The following is a 20,173-nucleotide window of genomic DNA, read 5'->3' on the forward strand; positions in this document are numbered from 1 at the left end:
TCAGACACACACACACACACACACACACACACACACATACCCGTTTTTACTACCTGGTGGGACCACCTGACTGGGAGGGTGCTGGTGGGATCCACCTTTTCTAAATGGTTTAGAAAATTGATTTTAATTGCTAAATTCATGTAAATTTTTTGTGAAGGGGAAAATCACTTGATATATTAAAAACACTCACATGAAAAAAATGACCTGAATTTTGCTATTTCTGTGGGGACCCACCTATATTAAATGAGCAATTTTACTTTTTACCACAAATAATTAACATTTCCTACCATGTTAAACAGAACAGCTATAGTACTACAGCAGCTATGGTGATAGTGTACCTCAAACACACTTAAATTTCTCAATCAAAACATTTTTTTGTGTTTAAGCTCTTTATTTAAAACGCAAGACATTTTGCATGGCAGAAAAATGTCATGCCATATATCCCATAACCTAATAAACAATACAAAAACAAAAAACTGCAAATGGGACAGTGATTGTTTATTTTTAACCAAAAAATCCCAAGTATTCCATTTATCCAGATGTTTTATAATGTAAAAACAGCAATTCACATTATTCTTTTGTCTTGTACTGACCTTCCTACAATCCATAATGAAATGAAAAGTGCCATTGTGCACAAATATGTAAAGTACTCAATTTAGTTTACACTGGGCCAACCGTGGGTAAACTAAATATGAGCTTCAACATGAAACATGAAAAAACAGCACTCTGAAATGTGCAACTATGTGTTTTAAACCAAAACCAAAAGTCTTTTAGCACTCTGGTGCCTCAGTGCTCCAATTCTGTTTGTGACATAGACCTTAACTGCTTTCCACATCCTTTGTTCAAGTTATTTTGGTGAAGTTTCAATACACGCAATCCACCTTACCAGGAACTTTGCCACCTTCTAGGAACCTTTTCTTTTTTTTTCTACAGCAAGAGTCTCTGCTGCAGACCAGCCTCTCTTCTGTGAAGCTCCTGAGAACAAACAAAAGTATTAATAGTAATAATTAATTTTAATTGAAGGGGCCTGTGAGGTGAAGTGATATTTCTGATGCTAGTGATTTCGAGAGCATAGTGGTGAAACTAGTGTGAGGGACAGACATGAAAATAGGAAACCGAACAAGTAAAATACAACATGTGAACAAGTGAAATAAAAAGTAGCCCCCATTTATTTTTGCCATTTCAGGGGAGATATTGTACTGCATGTACATATCTCAAAACTGACAAACTTCCCTGTATGGCAGGGGTGTCAAACTCCAGTCCTCGAGGGCTAGTATCCTGCTTGTTTTTGAGATATCCCTGCCCTACCTGCTGCCAATTACCTGGATCAGGTGTACTTTGCCAATAAGAAGCTACAAGGGCAGGTTAGTTGGAAAACAAGCAGGACAGCGGCCCTCGAGGCCTGGAGTTCGACACCTGTGCTGTATGGTGTTATACAAATGCTGTAATAACTCAAACATACTTCCAGAGCTAAATAAAAACCTGTACAGTACCATAACAATCTTTTAACTGTGTTCAACAAATTCATCAACTGAAGATAAAATTGTTTCAGGCAACAGGGAACAATGAAATAATTAAACCGTTGCCTGCAAAAGAATTTGGACAGTTAGGCCAGGTTCTTTGTTTTTGAGTCACATAAAGAGGTTTAATTTTCTTTGCTGTGGACTTTTGGTTTGACTTCAAAAGCTGAATATCAGACAGCAGATTTAAATAAAATGTAAATAAAATATCACCCTAGCTCTTGAGGTGTACATTTGTTGTAACAATACCTTTCAAAGGAGTATCACACTCTGACTCGGTCCACATTGTTGTTGTGATCAAAGGGCCTGTTTAAACAAAACAAAACATTAAATTCAAATGCATAAATCTGGTCATTTCAGAAGTGAAGTGTTTATTAAGCGTGTCATAACTTAACAAGGAGATGGAGTCAGGCCTAATACCAAGATGGCGGCCCGTGCATCACACTAGGTACAGTGTCTCTTCACATTTTACAAGTTTGCTGTATTATTCCTGTTTATTTTGGGTCTGTTCTTGTAGAACAGCTTCGCTTTTACATATTACACCCGACTAGAGGTTTTGGATTTAGGATTACACAACTTTGACTGTTTTATCAGCAACCTTTGACTCATCCCGGAAATAAGAAGAACACCGATGCTTTTGCAGGCTGCTCGGCCAGTCGGAAGTGCTCGAAGACGTCACAGAGACTGTAAACAAAGGCAAGGGAAACGCAGAGGGCTAACAGTTAATCTAAGGCTAACACCTGGTGAATAAAATGAATGAGTTATGACTGTGGATCACTGACAACAGGACACTAATGGATTGTAATGTCATGATAATAATGGAAACACAACTCTATCAAGCTAGTTGGACGCCACACTCTCCGGCGACTTCAGCTCAGCATTCAGTACAGTTATTCCCTCCAAACTCCATCATCAAGTCTGCTGATGATACTACGGTGATTGTCTCATCAGTGACAACGACGAGTCTGACTACAGGGAAGAAGTAAAGCATCTAGCTGTGTGTTGCTGACAATAACCTGCTTCTGAATACCAGCAAAACCAAAGAGCTCATTGTGGACTTCAGGAGGGAGAAAACAGACACCCATGTCCCCATCTACATAAATGGAACAGCTCTTGAACAGGCCTCCAGCTTCAAGCTCTTGGGGACCCACATCTGAGAATCTGTCCTGGTCAACTAACACCTCCAGCCTGGTCAAGAAGGCCCATCAGCGCCTCTTTTTGTTGAGGACACTGAAGACGAATCACCTGTCTGCTGACATACTGCGTAACTTCTACCACTGTGCGATAGAGAGCATCCTGACCAACTGTGTAACTGGTATAAGAATTGCGCTGTTGCTGACCGCAAGGCACTGCAGCGGGTAGTGAAAATGCATTACAGGAACTCCACCTCCTACCACTGAAGATGTCCAAGAGAAGAGATGTCTATGTCAAGCACGCATCGTTCTCAGGGACTCCTCTCATCCTGCCAATAATAATAATAATAATAATAATAAATATCATAATGTTAGGCAATGATAAGAAAATGAAATATCGCGATAGAAAATGGGTAAAATGCGTTTTGTTGTTTTCATATGCATATGGCGGAAAAAGCATGGTGGCGACGGAGAATGAGAAGGGAGAAAACGGATGGCTGAATGAATCAGATGAACCAGAATTGGTTTGTAAAAATGGTGCAATTTCAGTGGTATGGAACTGGTTTGGCTTTCGTCCGTCAGATACACACCAGAGCACATTTTTTGTTAGAGCATGCAAATTGGCCGTCGTTATTACCGAACCGATTTTATGTCGTACATGGCGCTCAAAAATCTGTCAAAAATGTTTTAGTACGACTTTGCTAAGCTACAGAGTCGCACCGCTTGATGGATTATCAGAGCATTACGGCTACCGTCGTCAGGAGCCTCGTAACACGTACTGTGCTTCAACATAATATTACCACATTTTGTGTATAACCTCTTTTTAAGTTTTGTGGTTACTATACATGGTTGTGCTGAGGATGTGTCGGCCAATTTCCACTGGAAATGCCTTTTGTTAAACTGTCAGTGAGGAATTTGCATTTGCACTGTTAAATTTTTATATAACTTTAATGCACATAAAAAACAGCTGCTTGTTTCAGTGAAAATTTATTGATGAGGTTTTTTTGCACTAATAAAGTTGTGGATTTGTAAAGTATTTTGTCTAGTGTCAATTATATCGTCAGTTATATCGTTATCGCAAATGTTCAAATGTATATTGTGATAAATATTTTTGGTCATATCGCCCTGCTCTAGTTCATATGTTGATTAATGGTTTTCTTTCGTTTCTGATCTACTGCAGAATATTTTTATAAAATCCCAGGCCAGGAAAATCGTCTTCATGTTTTTCTGTGTTTTATCCTCATTTACTTTGACACAAAGGTATCTGATGTGATGCTCACACCTTTGATAAAGTCAAGTGTCAGCTTTCATGATCTGAATTATGATATTTCTGACTATCTGAGACAAAATTTCCCTGATTCAAATCAAATTGAATTGAAAATAATCGACGCGGGACCTTGTGAATTGGAATCAAATCGATTCTAGAAATCAGTGACGATATCCAGCCCTACTGTTTTACCTCTATGGGCTCAAATTGTGTTCATAAATTTTTTGTACCAGGATTTGTTTGTGCAAAAAGAATTTCTGTGTACGTAAAAAAGATTTGTCAATCCAATCAGAGAACAGATTGGCTGTCGGAGGGAAGCTTTTTTGAACTGCAGGTCCTTGAAGGGTAATACAGTTGAAGCTGGAGGATCTTTATATAAATATCCCATAATACTCATGAGGTCCTTTAACTTTTGGTAGCTGTTGAAAGCATACAGTTGTGGTATACCAGTCTTCAGAAACACCATTATTACTTTAGTATTACTTTAACAGAAAATCAGGGTTGACCCGGAACCACTGCTATGAGTCACACTATGCAGCATAAAGGCAGTTTCACATCGGACGCAACATGCGCTGTGCTCACCGCTAACTAAGAGCGAAGGATCCAGAATTTGTTGTGCTGGCTGCTGAGCTCTGCTTGTATATTGTTTTTTAGCGACTGCTCTGGGTGTACTAAATGCGCCTGATCCTTGTCGTTTCAAAACATGTATCGCTCTGACTTTATCTCCTCTACGAGAGTTTATGTTGTATTATGTTCAAATGTTTAATAAAGACAATGCAGCTCTGCAGAAGGAAAAGCTGCAAACAGGGTCTGCAGCTGCATGAAAAACCCATGGTTCTGTCCATGTCACACGCCAGGCATGGAGAGCAGAAGCAGCTATTTTGTTTCAATAAAATTGCTGAGATGACAGTAGGTTGACCAGACTCCATGTTTCTACACAAATATAATTTTACTGGGCCTCATGCACGTGACCGTGGTCTACAGGCACGTGTCCACCGTGTAACATTAAAAAGCTATATGGATTTAAAACAAACATGAACTCATCAGAATAATTTAGAAGACAAACTGCCCAGAATCACTGCAATGGAATATGAAACATGCTAACAAGGTTAATGCGTGTTCGTATTCTGATCTTCAATCCCCCTTCACCACCTCCACCACTGCATACTTGAGCATTTCAATAAGACTTCAGGCTTTTAAAGTTAGTACAAATGTAATATAGGTCAAATTAAGCTCCCATGAATAAACAACCAAACCAGTGTCAAGGAGCCATCATCATCCCTCAGTAAGCCTCCAGGCCACAGAGCTAATCAATATTAGCTAACCACACACCATGTATGAAAAAGATTGCAGTTAAAAACTTTAACTCATAAAAAGCTAAAATATATCTCTGAAACGTCTCTGCATCTATTGAGAGCAGCAATATTAAAGTTTTGAGAGGACTTACCTGGTTTCCATCATGTAATCAGTCTCTGCAGAAATTAAAATTGCTTTGCTCCATCCAACATGGCTCCTCGTGCTGAGTGTCTGTGGGGGAGGGGATAGGTAACATGGGGACCGCAAAATTCAGGAAGTGTGTAACCTTTGCAAACAAGATTCTTTCCTCCTGCTGAGGCACACACTTTATGGGGGGATGGGCATGGTCATCATGGGGACCAGAAAAGTCTGGAAATGTCAGCTTACTCTCATCTGCACACATTTGTTTCATGTAGGCTTGCTTTTGTTACACTGTTGATTGTTTTTGTGTATTTTTCATATTTCTTGTTGATCAAAAATATATTATTAAAAAAAATCCAAATGAGGAAAATGGATCACTTATTTATAAAACAGCAGTTTAAGCACAGGCATATGTACTTCTTCAGCAATCACCGAGCTTTTTAGATGATAATCTAAATAGTGACAGATTTCAGTCTGGGTTTAAACCACATCATAGTACTAAAACGGCTCTGCTGAGAGTTGTTAATGACCTTTTAATTTCAGATTTATGGAGCCCTGAGTTCTTGGTTTTACTGAATTTGTCTTCAGCCTTTGATGTGGTGGATCACAGCATTCTGCTAACAAGACTAGAATATTTAGTAGGCATTAAAAGAAGCGCCCCTGAATGGTTTAAATTGTATCTTTTGGATAGGTCCTTTTGTCATGGTCCTGGGTCCAAATGCGAGACTCAGACCCTAAATTTAAACTCAGAACCTCAGCTTTATTGCTGGAGAAAGCAAAATGGGAACTGAACAAAGAATACTGGTGACAGAGAACAGAGACACACAGGAATAATCTGATGATACGGACACGGAGCAAGGGCAAACACAGGACTAATATACACAGGTAGGAAGTAGGAAGTAATCGGGGAATGGAAGACAGGAGGGAGACACAGCTGGGAGAGATCAGGGCTAACGAGACAGAGGGAGCGAAGCTAGACACACTAAGATAAGACACAGACCTTCACAACAAAACAGGAAACAAGAAACCACACTTTACTAAGACACGGATTAGACAGAGAGACGGACTTGACACTGAACAAAACCTACTAATATAATGATAAACACAGTATCACAAAGCAAATAAATCCTAATCCCGAGAAATACCAAAAACATAAGAACTAATCCCTTAAAAAGAATAACCGAAACATAGCTTATAATAACAATCAATAAAGCACCGGAGAAAGAAGACAGTCCATCATTCAAAAATAAACCAAAACATAAGAACTCAAAATGCTGGGTCGAACCAACCCAGAACCATGACAGTACGTGTTTCCTGTTTTACTTTGAAGGTCCCTGTCTGATGTCAGTGCGTTCTGTTTACGTTTCCCCTGCCTCATCAGCTGTGATGTCTCCCAGGTGTGTTCCCCTCCTGTTTCCCATCCCCTGATTCCTGGTGTGTGTATTTATACTGTGTGTTACCTCGTCCTCGTTGCTGATTCGTCTGCGTTTTTCCCCTCCGTCGTTCAGAGTGGTTTTCACCACATCTCCCTGCATCTTCTTTTGTGTCTCTAGGTTTCAGGTTTGTTTTCTATGCTTAGTTTTCCCAGTTTACTCGGTTCTGTTTTTTGCCACTTTCACCTTTTGTTGTATGAGCACGCTCCACCAATAAAGCTTCCTCATGTCAGGTGTGCCACATCTTGGGTCCTTAATATTTTCATACGGCTCACCTCGCGAACCGTGACACCTTTTCTGTTACGATGAGGAGCTACTCTTCTTCTGTTACCCCTTTTCGTTGTGGTGTGCCCCAGTAATCTGTTCTGTACAATTTTCTCATTGTACATGCTACCCTTTTCATTTTTATGCTGGTGATATTGAAATCTATTTTTGTCTGACTGACAATACTCCATCTTCACTACACTGCTTTCTTGATTGTATGAGGGAGGTCAAAGGCTGGTTATCGAGTAACTCCCTAACTAAAAAGATAACAGAAATTATTGTCTTTGTTAGCCACATGCCGCGGGGACAATTAGCTGATATATTTGGGCCCTTTGCTACCTCCCTCTCTGATACAGTATGTAACATAGGTGTTCTTTTGGACAGTTTCTTTAAACTTGTTAAACAAGTGTCCTCTGTAGTACAGTCTTGCTTTTACCAACTACGACAAATCTCTAAGGCTAAGCATTACATACCGCAAATGGATCTTGAAAAACGTATCCATGCCTTTGTTACTTAAAAATTAGACTACCGCAACTCCCTTTACCTGGGCCTCCAATCTGCCCTTCTTCCTAAACTACAATGCAGCGGCACGCCTTTTAAATGGTACTAGAAATGGCTGACTTTAATGGCTGCCCATTAAATATTGGATTGATTTTAAGATTTTATTGCTTATATTCAAAATCATAAATAATATTGCGCCTTGCTATTTAACTGAACTTCTCAGCCTGTATACTTCTAGGAGAGCACTTCAATCATCGAGTCAAATGCTCTTGGCGCAACCTATGTCCTGGCTAAAAAACCAGAGGTGATCGTGCCTTTGACATTGCTGCACCTAATATCTGGAACAGTCTTCCAGCTGATATTCGTGTGTCGGAATCTATTCAGTCTTTTAAAACACGATTGAAAAGGTATTTATTTGATCTTGCATTTTCGGTTAGTGATTTATCGGATGTACACTTTGTACTTTTATTGCATCTGTATCTAATTTCAACCTATTGTCTTACTAGTTTTTTTTTACACTAGGAGTGAAATATTTATTTTCACATAGTATTCCCAGGTTAATAACTGCTTTGTTTTTTTGGGGGGAAGTGTATATATACTCTGCTATCATACCCAATTAATTTTATTTCATATTTTACTATTTAGAAGCACTTTGGTGTACCTCTGGTCTTTAATTGTGCTATATAAATAAAGTATTGATTGATTGATATAAAAACTTTTTTAAATGAAATACCCCACAGTCCACTTTTGAATGCAAGCTTGAGTTTCTCCCCCCTTACTTTTAAAGATATTACCTCTTTAACTTTATCTTTATAGTATTAACAAGCTAAAGACAGTAAACATATAAAGGAAAATTACTTCTAAGTAGGGCTGGGCGATATGGCTGAAAATCCATATTGCGGTATAATTCGAAGCATGTGCGGTAACCATACATATAGATATATTCTTTTCTTCTGTATAATGTATTTTCCACATTATAATGCACACTTAAAATCCTTTAATTTTCTCAAAAATCAACAGTGTGCCTTATGTATGAATTCTGGTTTTGCTTACTGACCTCGAGACAATTTTATTTGGTACATGGTGCTCAAAAATCTGTCAAATTTTTTTGTAACACTTATGTCTTGAAGAGGGTGATTTGGCGATGAAGTGACCCGATTTCTGACCCTCTACGCCCCTCCTGTGACTCACAGCATGACCTCAAAGTTAGTGGAAAAGGCAATACAAATGTATAGGGGATTTTGAAAGTACGTTTTGGGGGGCCTAATCACGTAGGAGTGGCGTATCAGAATGCAAACACTTATGTCTTGAAGAGGGTGATTTGGCGATGAAGTGACCCGATTTCTGACCCTCTACGCCCCTCCTGTGACTCACAGCATGACCGCAAAGTTAGGAGAAAAGGCAATGCAATTGCAGAGGGAAGTTTGAAAGTACATTTTGGGGGGCCTAATCGCGTAGGAGTGGCGTATCAGAATGCAAACACTTAAGTCTTGAAGAGGGTGATTTGGCGATGAAGTGACCCGATTTCTGACCCTCTACGCCCCTCCTGTGACTCACAGCATGACCGCAAAGTTAGTGGAAAAGGCAATACAAATGTATAGGGAACTTTGAAAGTACATTTTGGGGGGCCTAATCACATAGGAGTGGCGTATCAGAATGCAAACACTTATGTCTTGAAGAGGGTGATTTGGCGATGAAGTGACCCGATTTCTGACCCTCTACGCCCCTCCTGTGACTCACAGCATGACCGCAAAGTTAGTGGAAAAGGCAATACAAATGTATAGGGAACTTTGAAAGTACATTTTGGGGGGCCTAATCACGTAGGAGTGGCGTATCAGAATGCAAACACTTATGTCTTGAAGAGGGTGATTTGGCGATGAAGTGACCCGATTTCTGACCCTCTACGCCTCTCCTGTGACTCACAGCATGACCGCAAAGTTAGGAGAAAAGGCAATGCAATTGCATAGGGAAGTTTGAAAGTACATTTTGGGGGGCCTATTCATGTAGGAGTGACATATCAGAATGCTCAACCCTTCAAAACTGCACCCAGATCATTAAGAAATGCTTTTGATTTAAATGCATTCATAAAATATAAAGTTATACTTAGTTTAAAAGTTTACACTTTGTCAGGAAAATGGCCCCACGGGTCCAATTTTACACACTTGCAATACCACATTTCAACAGTAGGGCGTCAAGTCGACACACACATTTACACACGTTGTCAGAAAAAGTCACTTCCAGGGGACCAATTTTACTTTTCAAAAAAAATCGCACTAGGCATATCAGGAGGCTGTTTTCTATCCATTGCAATGCTTGTGCCTGTGGGGACCGGCGCTCGGTCCCCACCGGAAAAATTGGACCCCACGAGGTGAGTGAAATCTCAGGTTGTGGATCCCACCAGGTAGTAAATACGAGAACACACACACACACACACACACACACACACACACACTCTCACTCTCTATGAGCCACATGTTCTAATCAGCCGGTTTTTCTGCAGCGGCCCTCGGTGCGTCGCTCTGTTGGACCACGAGGGAGAGGAAGAAGACGAGCTCACCTTTTCCCAGGGTGATGTCATTGGTCTCCTGGAGCTCATCGGGCAGGAATGGGGGCGGGGCCAAATCCACGGCCGAATTGGTAAATTCCCCTTGAACTTCACAGAGGTGGTGGAGCCCCTCCCAACGTCAGTGACTGAACTGGGGGAAACTGACAAACCGGCACTGACGGACACGGCAATGACAGAAAACTCCGGTGAGCTGAAGGCTGCATTATCATCATCTCTACATCTCTATGCGTCACTGCTGTGGACGACTGCTAACAAAAGTTTTTGGGGGTTTTTTGTTTTGTAAATCCAAGGTTGCTTAGAGGTTTAAAAAGCTTTGAATGTCACCTTTGCTTTAAAAGAAGTTGTGAATCTTAGTGTCTGGTTTCTTAAAATGCTGGTAATTTCACACATTTTCTGGGTTTCCTTCTTCCGTCTGCATGACTCTGCAATGACCCTGTTATATGATGGCAAAATTAACACTTAAAGAGGTAAAACATTTCTATCACAGTCCTGGTGATTTGGACAAAACCTTGTTGATGAACACCAACATTTTATATCTGCAGTATGCATGCTTCTGAAGATCTGTTTGTGCTGGTTTTATCTTCACATTTTGGAGCAATTACATAAATAAATCAAAGTGATGGTGTAACACTGCTAACAAGCTACAACAGCTTCTCTGTTTGCACTGTTTAAGAAACAAAAAAGACGGTCATGCCTGTTCTCATGGGGAAGATAAACTCAAAGATAAAGTTGTTCTAAAAAACAGGTTTTAAATGACTGAACTAGAATATGCTGGAAGTAAACTTTTTTTTTCCATTTATGCACAACAATCAGTCTTCTCGCACCTCCTTGTGACCATTTTAAAACTGCAGGAGAAACAAGAGAAATGTTCTCTGCTTTGGACGTGAATGTAATGATGCTCTTTCACGTATCATCTGCAGGAATAAAGACTTCACAGGGCTCAAACTCAGAGGTGAGTGAATTTTCATTTTCTATTGTTATTTTATTAAACAGCAATTAATGAGCATGTTTCTTATTAGAACTGCACAATTAATTTAACGAACCTGATTGAGCAATATTGAAAAAGACAATCAAGCGGAGCCAAATAAATGTCTGACGTGTCTGCGCCTGCTGTTTGAAAATACTTTGGATTCAGGCCAATCGGAAGCAAAGAGTGCTGTAAAGTTGTGCCTGCACCGCAAAGACACACATCTAATCTAAAAATCAGTGCAAAAGTAATTTCCCAGCATTAGCTCAGATGCCCATCAAAGCGAGCCTGTTCATCACGTCTGTGAAACATCCAGCTCACTAAGATGCAGCATAATCACATTCAGCCAAAGAAAAGTGTCTAATAAACACGGTGGCAGAGCCTTTGGTGGACGTCCCAAATCTTTAGAATAACCTCCCTGATTAACATGTTTTCTTATGCATTTCTGTGCATGTTTGCTGATATAGTGATTATAAATGTTATAAGTAACAAAGGCTTCAGTTAAACAGTCAACACGATGGACAAACATGTTCTCCCCTCAGTTATTTATCCATCCATCCATCCATCCATCCTCATCCGCTTTATCCGGGGCCGGGTCGCGGGGGCAGCAGCCTAAGCAAAGAGGCCCAGACCTCCCTCTCCCCAGCCACCTCCTCCAGCTTATCCGGGGGAATACCAAGGCGATCCCAGGCCAGCCGAGAGATATAATCTCTACAGCGTGTCCTGGGTCTGCCCCGGGGCCTCCTCCCGGTGGGACATGCCTGGAACACCTCACCCAGGAGGCGCCCAGGGGGCATCCTTGTCAGATGCCCAAACCACCTCAGCTGGCTCCTTTCGATGTGGAGCAGCAGCTGCTCTACTCTGAGCCCCTCCCGGATGGCCCAACTTCTCACCCTATCTCTAAGGGAGAGGCCAGCCACCCTTCGGAGGAAGCTCATTTCTGCCGCTTGTATCCGCGATCTCATTCTTTCGGTCACTACTCACAGCTCGTGGCCATAGGTGAGGGTAGGGACGTAAATCGACCGGTAAATTGAGAGCTTCGGTTTTACACTCAGCTCCCTCTTCACCACGACGGACCGGTGCAGCGTCCGCATTACTGCAGCTGCAGCCCCAATCCGTCTGTCGATCTCCGGCTCCCTTCTCCCATCACTCGCGAACAAGACCCCGAGATACTTGAACTCCTCCACTTGGGGCAGGAACTCATCCTCGAATTTTAAATCATGCTTTTTATTTGTTCTTGTTTCTAATGTCTCTGTAAAGCACTTTGAATCACCTTGTTGTTGAATTGTGCTATACAAATAAACTTGCCTTGCCTTGCCTTGCCTTGCCTTGCCTCGACCCGGAGTGGGCATTCCACCCTTTTCCGGCTGAGAACCTTGGCCTCAGATTTGGAGGTGCTGATCCTCATTCCCGCTGCTTCACACTTGGCTGCGAACCATTCCAGTGCAAGCTGGAGGCCCTCACCCGATGAAGCCAACAGAACCACATCATCTACAAAAATCAGAGATGAGATTCTGAGGCCACCAAAGCGAAAGCCCTCCGCCACTTGGCTGCGCCTAGAAATCATGTCCATAAAAATTATGAACAGAACTGGAGACAAAGGGCAGCCCTGGCGGAGCCCATCACCCACCGGGAACGAGTCCGACTTATTGCCGGCAATGCGAACCAAGCTCTCGCAACGGTTGTATAGGGATCGAATGGCTCGTAGCAATGGGCCAGACACCCCATATTCCCGCAACACCTCCCACAGGACACCCCGAGGGACACGGTCGAATGCCTTCTCCAAGTCCACAAAACACATGTAGACTGGTTGGGCAAACTCCCATGCACCCTCAAGTATCCTGGAGAGGATAAAGAGCTGGTCCAGTGTTCCGCGACCAGGACGAAAACCGCATTGTTCCTCCTGTATCCGAGGTTCGACTAACGGACGAACTCTCCTTTCCAGCACCCTGGCATAGACTTTCCCAGGGAGGCTGAGGAGTGTGATCCCCCTGTAGTTGGAACACACCCTCCGGTCCCCCTTCTTAAAGATGGGGACCACCACCCCGGTCTGCCAGTCCACAGGTACTGCCCCTGATCTTCACGCAACATTGCAGAGGCCCTACAATGTCCAGAGCCTTCAGGAACTCGGGGCGGACCTCATCAACACCAGGGGCTCTGCCACAAAGGAGTTGTTTAACTGCCTCAGTGACCTCGCCCCCGGAAATTGGCGGGTCATTCCCCTCATCCCCAGACTCTGCTTCCTCCTCGGAAGACGTGTCAGTGGGATTAAGGAGGTCCTCGAAGTATTTCTTCCACCGCCTGACAATTTTCTCAGTCGACGTCAGCAGCGCTCCGCCAGCACTATACACAGTGCAGGTAGAGCACCGCTTTCCCCTCCTGAGACGTCTGACGGTTTGCCAGAATCTCTTCGAGGCAGTTCGAAAGTCTTTTTCCATGGCCTCTCCGAACTCCTCCTACACCCGAGTTTTTGCTTCAGCCACTGCCTGAGCCGCATTCCGCTTGGCCTGTCGATACCTGTCGGCTGCCTCCGGAGTCCCACAGGCTAACCAAGCCCGATAGGACTCCTTCTTCAGCCTGGTGGCTCCCTTCACCTCTGGTGTCCACCATTTGGTTCGGGGATTACCACCACGGCAGGCACCAACCACCTTGCGGCCGCAGCTCAATGCAGCAGCTTCGGCAATGGAGACGCTGAACATGGTCCATTCGGACTCAATGTCCCCAGTCTCCCTCGGAATGCTGTTGAAGCTCTGCCGGAGGTGTGCGTTGAAGATCTCGCGGACTGGGGCCTCTGCTAGACGTTCCCAGCGCACCCTCACTACGCGTTTAGGTGCACCAGGTCTGTCCAGCGTCCTCCTCCGCCACCTGATCCAACTCACCACCAGGTGGTGATCAGTTGACAGCTCAGCCCCTCTCTTTACCCGATTGTCCAGAACATATGGCCGCAGGTCTGCTGATACGATTACAAAATCGATCATTGACCTACGGCCTAGAGCGTCCTGGTGCCACGTGCACTTATGGACACTCTTATGTTCGAACAGGGTGTTCGTTATGGCCAAACCGTGATTAGCACAGAAGTCCAATAACAAAGCACCGCTCGGGTTCAGATCAGGGAGGCCGTTCCTCCCAATCACGCCCTCCAGGTCTCGCTGTCGTCACCCACGTGAGCATTGAAGTCTCCCAGCAGGACAACAGAGTCTCCAGGTAGAGCCCCCCCCCCCCCCCCCCCCCCGGGACTCTAAGAAGGCTGGGTACTCTGAACTGCCACTCGGCGCATAAGCGCAGATGACAGTCAGGACCCGTTTCCCGACCCTAAGGCGCAGGGAACAAACCCTCTCGTCCACCGGAAAAAACCCCAACGTACCGGCAGCAAGCCGAGGGGATATTAGAATTACCCACCCCAGCCCGCCGCCTCTCACCAGGGGCAACTCCAGACTGAGACAGAGTCCAGCCCCTCTCCAGGAGACTGGTTCCAGAGCCCAAGTCATGTGTAGAGGTGAGCCCGACTATATCTAGGTACCTCTCAACCTCACGCACTAACTCAGGCTCCTTCCCCACCAGAGAGGTGACATTCCATGTCCCTATTGCCAGTCTTGGCAGCCGGGGGTCAGTCCGCCAGGGCCTCCGCTCCTGGCCGCCACCCGGCACACAATGCACCCGACCCCTATGGCGCCTCCTGCGGGTGGTGGGCCTGCGGGAGGATGGGCCCATGTCTCCTCTTCGGGCAGTGCCCATGGACCATGGACTAAGGCCCGGCCACCAGACGCTCGCCCTCGGGCACCCTCCCCGGGCCTGGCTCCAGGGCGGGGCCCCGGTAACCCTATCCCGGGCAGGGTAAACTGTTCCCTCGGTGTCCTTTTCATAAGGGTCTTATGAATCGCTCTTTGTCTGGTCCCTCACCCAGGGCCAGTTTGCCATGGGAGACCCTACCAGGGGGCGAAAGCCCCCAGACAACATAGCCCCTGGGATCCCTGGGACACGCAAACCCCTCCACCACGATAAGGTAGCGATTCAAGGAGGGGCAGTTATTTTTCCATGTGCAGTAAAACCTGGGCTGTAAAGAAAACATGTCAGAGAAGAAGAAAAGCGTCTCACTGCTGTCGAGTGCTTTGCAACAAGTTTTATTCACTTTAATCAGCAGCTGGATTGAAAACTTTATATTTGCTTGTAGGAGCTGCACTGAGATTAGAATAAAGGCTGAATTTGTCTGCAGAGATTCTTTAAAAATCAATGTAATAAGAATATAATCCACAGTGTTGATGTGGTTTGGTCTTAATTTTTTCGAACTTTTAAGAACCACTTATTTAGATTTTTAAAATAATGCAAGAAGCTCTTTTTATATTCTGTTTTATTATATAATTTAATTTATCGTTGAGTTAAAATGTAAGTGATTCTCTCAGTATTGATTTGTTAAACTGTGCAGACTGAGGAGTGGGCTGTAGCTCTGTTTGACTTCCCCGGTCAGACCCCAGAGGATCTGTCCTTCCACAAGGGGGCGCTGATCCAAGTGACGGAGCACATCGACACAGAGTGGAGGAGAGGAAGAGTGGAAGGGAGAGAGGGGCTTTACCCCGTGGCCTTTACACAGCCCTGCAAAGGTACAAAAGTCTGGCATGTGTGGGTCAGAGAGAGATTGTCAAACGACAAAAATATACAAATAAACACGCAAACTGTATCAAACTTTTTTTCTTCTCCAGCTCAGCCAATCACAGGCCAGCAGCCTGTGGCTAAAGGAATGGCCAAAGCTCTGTTTGACTTCACAGCAGAAAGCGAGGATGAGCTCACACTGAAGGTGTGTGAGGAGCCATAAGTATTTGGACACAAACACACTGTAGTCTCTCCTCTGTACACGTTCAAAGTGCTGATTTTATACATAATCCCTCCTTCACTGGCATTAATACCTCTGTAGACTTCATGTTGACAGTTCAAATTCAAATTCAAATTTTTATTTGTCACGTACACAGTCATACACAGTACGATATGTAGTGAAATGCTTGGACAACTGCTCGTGACCTAAAGAAAACAAAAAAGGAAAAGGCTATGAATAAGAAAGGAAATAAATATGAAAAATTAAAAAGGGTAAATTTAACTAGGAAGGAATAAAATATAAATTAAGGTTAAAAATGAAATAACTGTACAACACAAATTAGAATGAAGGGTAAATTTAACTGGGAAGAATAAGATAAAGATAAATATATAAATTAAAGTTGAAAATAAAATAACTGTACAACAAAATACACAATACAATATAGAACTATATAAGAATGTATGAAGAAATCTAAATATAAATAAATATATACACAATAACAGCAGCTGTACAAGTATTAACCGGAAATGAAGAATATAGTGACCAGTGTTGTGCAAAACCAAAGTCCAGAAAGTCCAGTGTGTGTGTAAGAACCATATGTGTGGGTCAGTACTGTGTGGTGGTGTGATTGATAGACCGTATCGCCTGCGGGAAGAAGCTCCTCCTCAGTCTCTCTGTGTTGGTCTTCAGGGAGCGGAATCGCTTTCCTGACCTCAACAGAGAGAACAGTCTGTTGTTGGGATGGCTGAGGTCCTTCACGATCTTCCTGGCCTTGGTCCAGCACCGCCTGCTGTAGATTGAGTGCAGGTCAGGGAGCTCGGAGCGGATGGTGCGCTCAGCTGACCGCACAACCCTCTGTAGAGCTCGTCTGTCCTGCATGGTGCTGTTCCCGAACCAGGTTAAGATGTTTCCCGCCAGGATGCTCTCTATGGTGCAGGAGTAAAAGTTCCTGAGCACCTTGGAGGGCAGTTGGAAGTCTCTCAAGCGTCTGAGGTGGTAGAGACGCTGTCGGGCCTTTTTCACCACGGTGTTGATGTGACAGGACCATGACAGGTCCTGCGTGATGTGAACTCCGAGGTATTTGAAGCTGTCCACTCTCTCCACTGGGCACTCGTTGATGACAGGGGTCTGGTAGTTCCTCTCCTGCTTAGTGCTGAAGTCCACTATCAGCTCCTTTGTCTTACTGACGTTTAGAAGGAGGTTGTTCCTCTGGCACCAGTTCTCCAGATTCCTAATCTCCTTCAGGTAGGCCGTCTCGTTGTTATCAGAGATCAGGCCCACCACGACGGTGTCGTCAGCAAACTTGATGATGGTGGTGGAGCTGGTAGTGGCCACACAGTCATATGTGTACAAAGAGTACAGCAGGGGGCTCAGAACACACCCCTGGGGGGCTCCAGTGCTGAGAGTGGTGGAGGCTGAGACATGTCCGCCCATCCTTACTGCCTGTGGTCTGCCAGTTAGGAAGTTGGAGATCCACTGACACATAGATGAGCTGAGTCCCAGATGCTCCAGCTTGGTGGTGAGTGTGGAGGGAATTATGGTGTTAAATGCAGAGCTGTAGTCTATGAAGAGCATTTTAACATAATTCCCCCTTCTAGTGTCCAAGTGAGTGAGTGATGTGTGGAGGAGATGAGAGATGGCATCGTCTGTGGAACGATTTGGACGGTAAGCGAACTGTAGTGGGTCCAGTGTGTCTGGCAGTTCCAGTAATCTGACGAGTTTCTCCTTGGATAATGAGAGAACAGGACTCACCTGGTCATGAAACTATCAGTTAACTATTCAGGTATTTTTAAGCCTCAGAAAATTGGCTTAAAAAAAGAAAAAGTATAAAAACAGTTGTTAATCCAGTGTTTTTGTTAAGCGCCTTAAATTAAGGCTGAAAGACTGCACTTCAATCACATCTTGACTGGTTGATTTCAAATCCACTCTGGTGGTGTACACAAGAAAAACTACAGAAAACAATATATCACTGATAAATCCTTACAGATATAAATAAAATACCCTGTCAGATTTCCTGTGTTTACTTTTAGGTGTTGATTTTTTTTGGGTGGGTTAATAACATGTCTGCTCTCTCTCTCTCTCTCTTTGTGTTTCTGTGCAGGTCGGTGACATTATCACACAGGTGGAGGCTGTGGATGAGCAGTGGATTATGGGCGTTGTGGGCGGGAAGCATGGGATTGTGCCTAAAAACTACATTTCACTTTTGTGACAAGGGAAATCCTGAAACGGCTGATGCGGGAAAACAAAGAATGAAACTGCTGTTTGCTGCCGCTCTGTTAAACAGGTTGGAGGTTTGGAATTGGAAACCTTCAACCTGTCGATGCTACAGGGAGTGCTGGTGCTCCCACGGACACGCACATGAATCTGATCCAGTGTTGTTGAGAAAAACTGAACAGAATAAAATTAACTCCGATTATGCTGGTGGTTTGACGTCTTTGAGGTGTCTGTGGTCATGATAACTGAGTACTGGATGATTAAGAGGTTGGTTTTCCTCTCACAGTCATCCTGCTGTGATTATTTTCATCTGCTGTGGAGTGGATCTGAGCTTTCTCTTTTTTTTTTCTTCTTCTTTTCTTTTTCTTTCTTTTTTTTTTTTTTTTTTACATTAAATTTACATGTTTGGTATTTGTGAAGATCACTTAAAATCTGGATCGATGGACATAGCAGATCCAGGTTGGACGTCTGCTTCAAAGAGCCACTTTTTAGATACTCAAAGAAAGAAATGTGTAACACATTAATGCAGTACGTTACTTAAGTGCTCGCCAGAGAAAGAAATTTGTTACAATGCTTGTTCCCTTACTTTTGCACTACTCTGTAACATGATCTGAAATGCATTGTCATATAACCACCAGTTAACAATATATACCTAAAGCTACAGTCCCACACATCAACACAAATCCCTATCCTAATGAGGACACACAAGATCTCTGTCTTGGTGTTTACACATGAACACAAAGCAAAGCTGATACCATCCCAACAAGACTTCAGAGGAATCACCACAGTGACTCTGCTGTGGAAACATGAACAGGTAGAAATGGAGGCTGCAAACCTGACTACCTGTTGAAGATGAGGATCTGGATCGGCATGCGCTCGGCTTTATCATCACTCTGGGTTCTTGACTAGCTTTGTGTTGGCATGCTGTCTGTACAGAGGAAGAGTTAAAGTTCTGTTAGCAGCATGATCTGTTGTTTGTGTCATTGATCCAGTCTGTAATTTACCATTATGCTCTTGTCCTTATGTGCAATAAAAACAAAAATAATTCCCATACCTCCGCTCCTCAAACCTGTAGACACTGTCTTCCCTACACACAACCTGCAATCAGCTGATTGTAGCAAGAACCACACATCCCGTGTGACTGAGGGACCTTTGCAACACAAGTAACCATAAAATTGTAAGTCTAATATAGTTACTGAATTTAGTACAGTAATCTATGGGTGATTCTCTTTTTGCGGCTTCATTTCATGTCCACATATTTCATTTAACCTGATTTTTTTTCTAAAATGTGCCAAATATGTACAATAAAGTAATAAAATTGTTTAATTGTTTGTAATTATTTAAACAAAATGTGTGTCAAATTTTTTATTTTACACACGTTTTTGGTGACACAAATTCAAATTTTATTTGTCACACACACACACAACCATACACAGTATGACATGGGGGTGAAATGCTTGTAGCTGTACAATGCCCGACCATTAAATGACAGAAGAAAAGTTTTACAATATTTACAATTTACAGTTTACTACAAAAATTTACAAATTAACTTAGGAATTTACAGTAAAGAATGTGCAAATAGCAGAAGAGATTATAAAGATAAGGATTATAAATTATAGGAAATGTGTGGTGGTGCGTGTGGTGACGTGTGTGAGAGTCCAGTCTTATAGTGACGTGTGTGGGAGAGTCCAGTCCTACACCTGGTTCAGGCCCCGAATAGCCTGGGGGAAGAAGCTCCTCCTCATTCTCTCTGTTTTGGCCTTAAGGGAGCGGAATCGCTTCCCAGACCTCAACAGTGAGAAGAGTCCATTGTTGGGATGGGAGAGATCCATCATAATCTTCCTAGCTTTGGACTTGCACCGCTTGGTGTAGATGGACAGCAGGTCAGGGAGCTCTGATTGAATGATGCGTTCTGCCGAGCGCACCACCCTTTGCAGATCTCGTCTGTCCTGCTTGGTGCTGTTCCCAAACCAGGTGCAGATGTTTGCCGTCAGGACGCTCTTGATGGTGCAGGAGTAGAAGTTCTTGAGCACCTTCAGTGGCAGATGGAAGTCTCTAAGTCTT

At 43.5% G+C, this 20,173-nt stretch overlaps 1 protein-coding gene and 1 long non-coding RNA gene across 5 annotated transcripts in view; one reads left to right on the top strand and one right to left on the bottom strand.

Annotated features, from left to right (window-relative positions):
• The window catches only part of LOC113017529 (uncharacterized), a 45,200-nt gene extending 25,765 nt beyond the window's left edge, over positions 1 to 19,435 (top strand). For 2 of the 4 annotated variants that reach the window (XM_026160678.2, XM_026160677.2), the window contains exons 13-17: positions 10,056 to 10,306; positions 11,042 to 11,073; positions 15,512 to 15,686; positions 15,786 to 15,880; positions 17,997 to 19,435. In XM_026160678.2, coding sequence (XP_026016463.1) covers positions 10,056 to 10,306; positions 11,042 to 11,073; positions 15,512 to 15,686; positions 15,786 to 15,880; positions 17,997 to 18,104 — 661 coding nt within the window. In that variant the 3' untranslated portion in view covers positions 18,105 to 19,435. Of the gene's footprint in view, positions 1 to 10,055; positions 10,307 to 11,041; positions 11,074 to 15,488; positions 15,687 to 15,785; positions 15,881 to 17,996 lie in introns of those variants that run through there. The other 2 variants (XM_026160679.2, XM_026160680.2) reach the window with 2 other exon arrangements.
• LOC145425554 (uncharacterized) lies at positions 8 to 5,464 on the bottom strand. Its single transcript, XR_013906276.1, has 3 exons — positions 5,368 to 5,464; positions 1,770 to 1,826; positions 8 to 975 (listed from the first exon to the last, which is right to left on the bottom strand). It is a non-coding gene; the product is annotated as an uncharacterized LOC145425554 (long non-coding RNA).
• Positions 19,436 to 20,173: the final 738 nt, after the last annotated feature.

The sequence above is a fragment of the Astatotilapia calliptera genome, chromosome 3 (genome assembly GCF_964374335.1).
Source record: "Astatotilapia calliptera chromosome 3, fAstCal68.1, whole genome shotgun sequence".
NCBI classification, from domain to species: Eukaryota; Metazoa; Chordata; class Actinopteri; order Cichliformes; family Cichlidae; genus Astatotilapia; species Astatotilapia calliptera.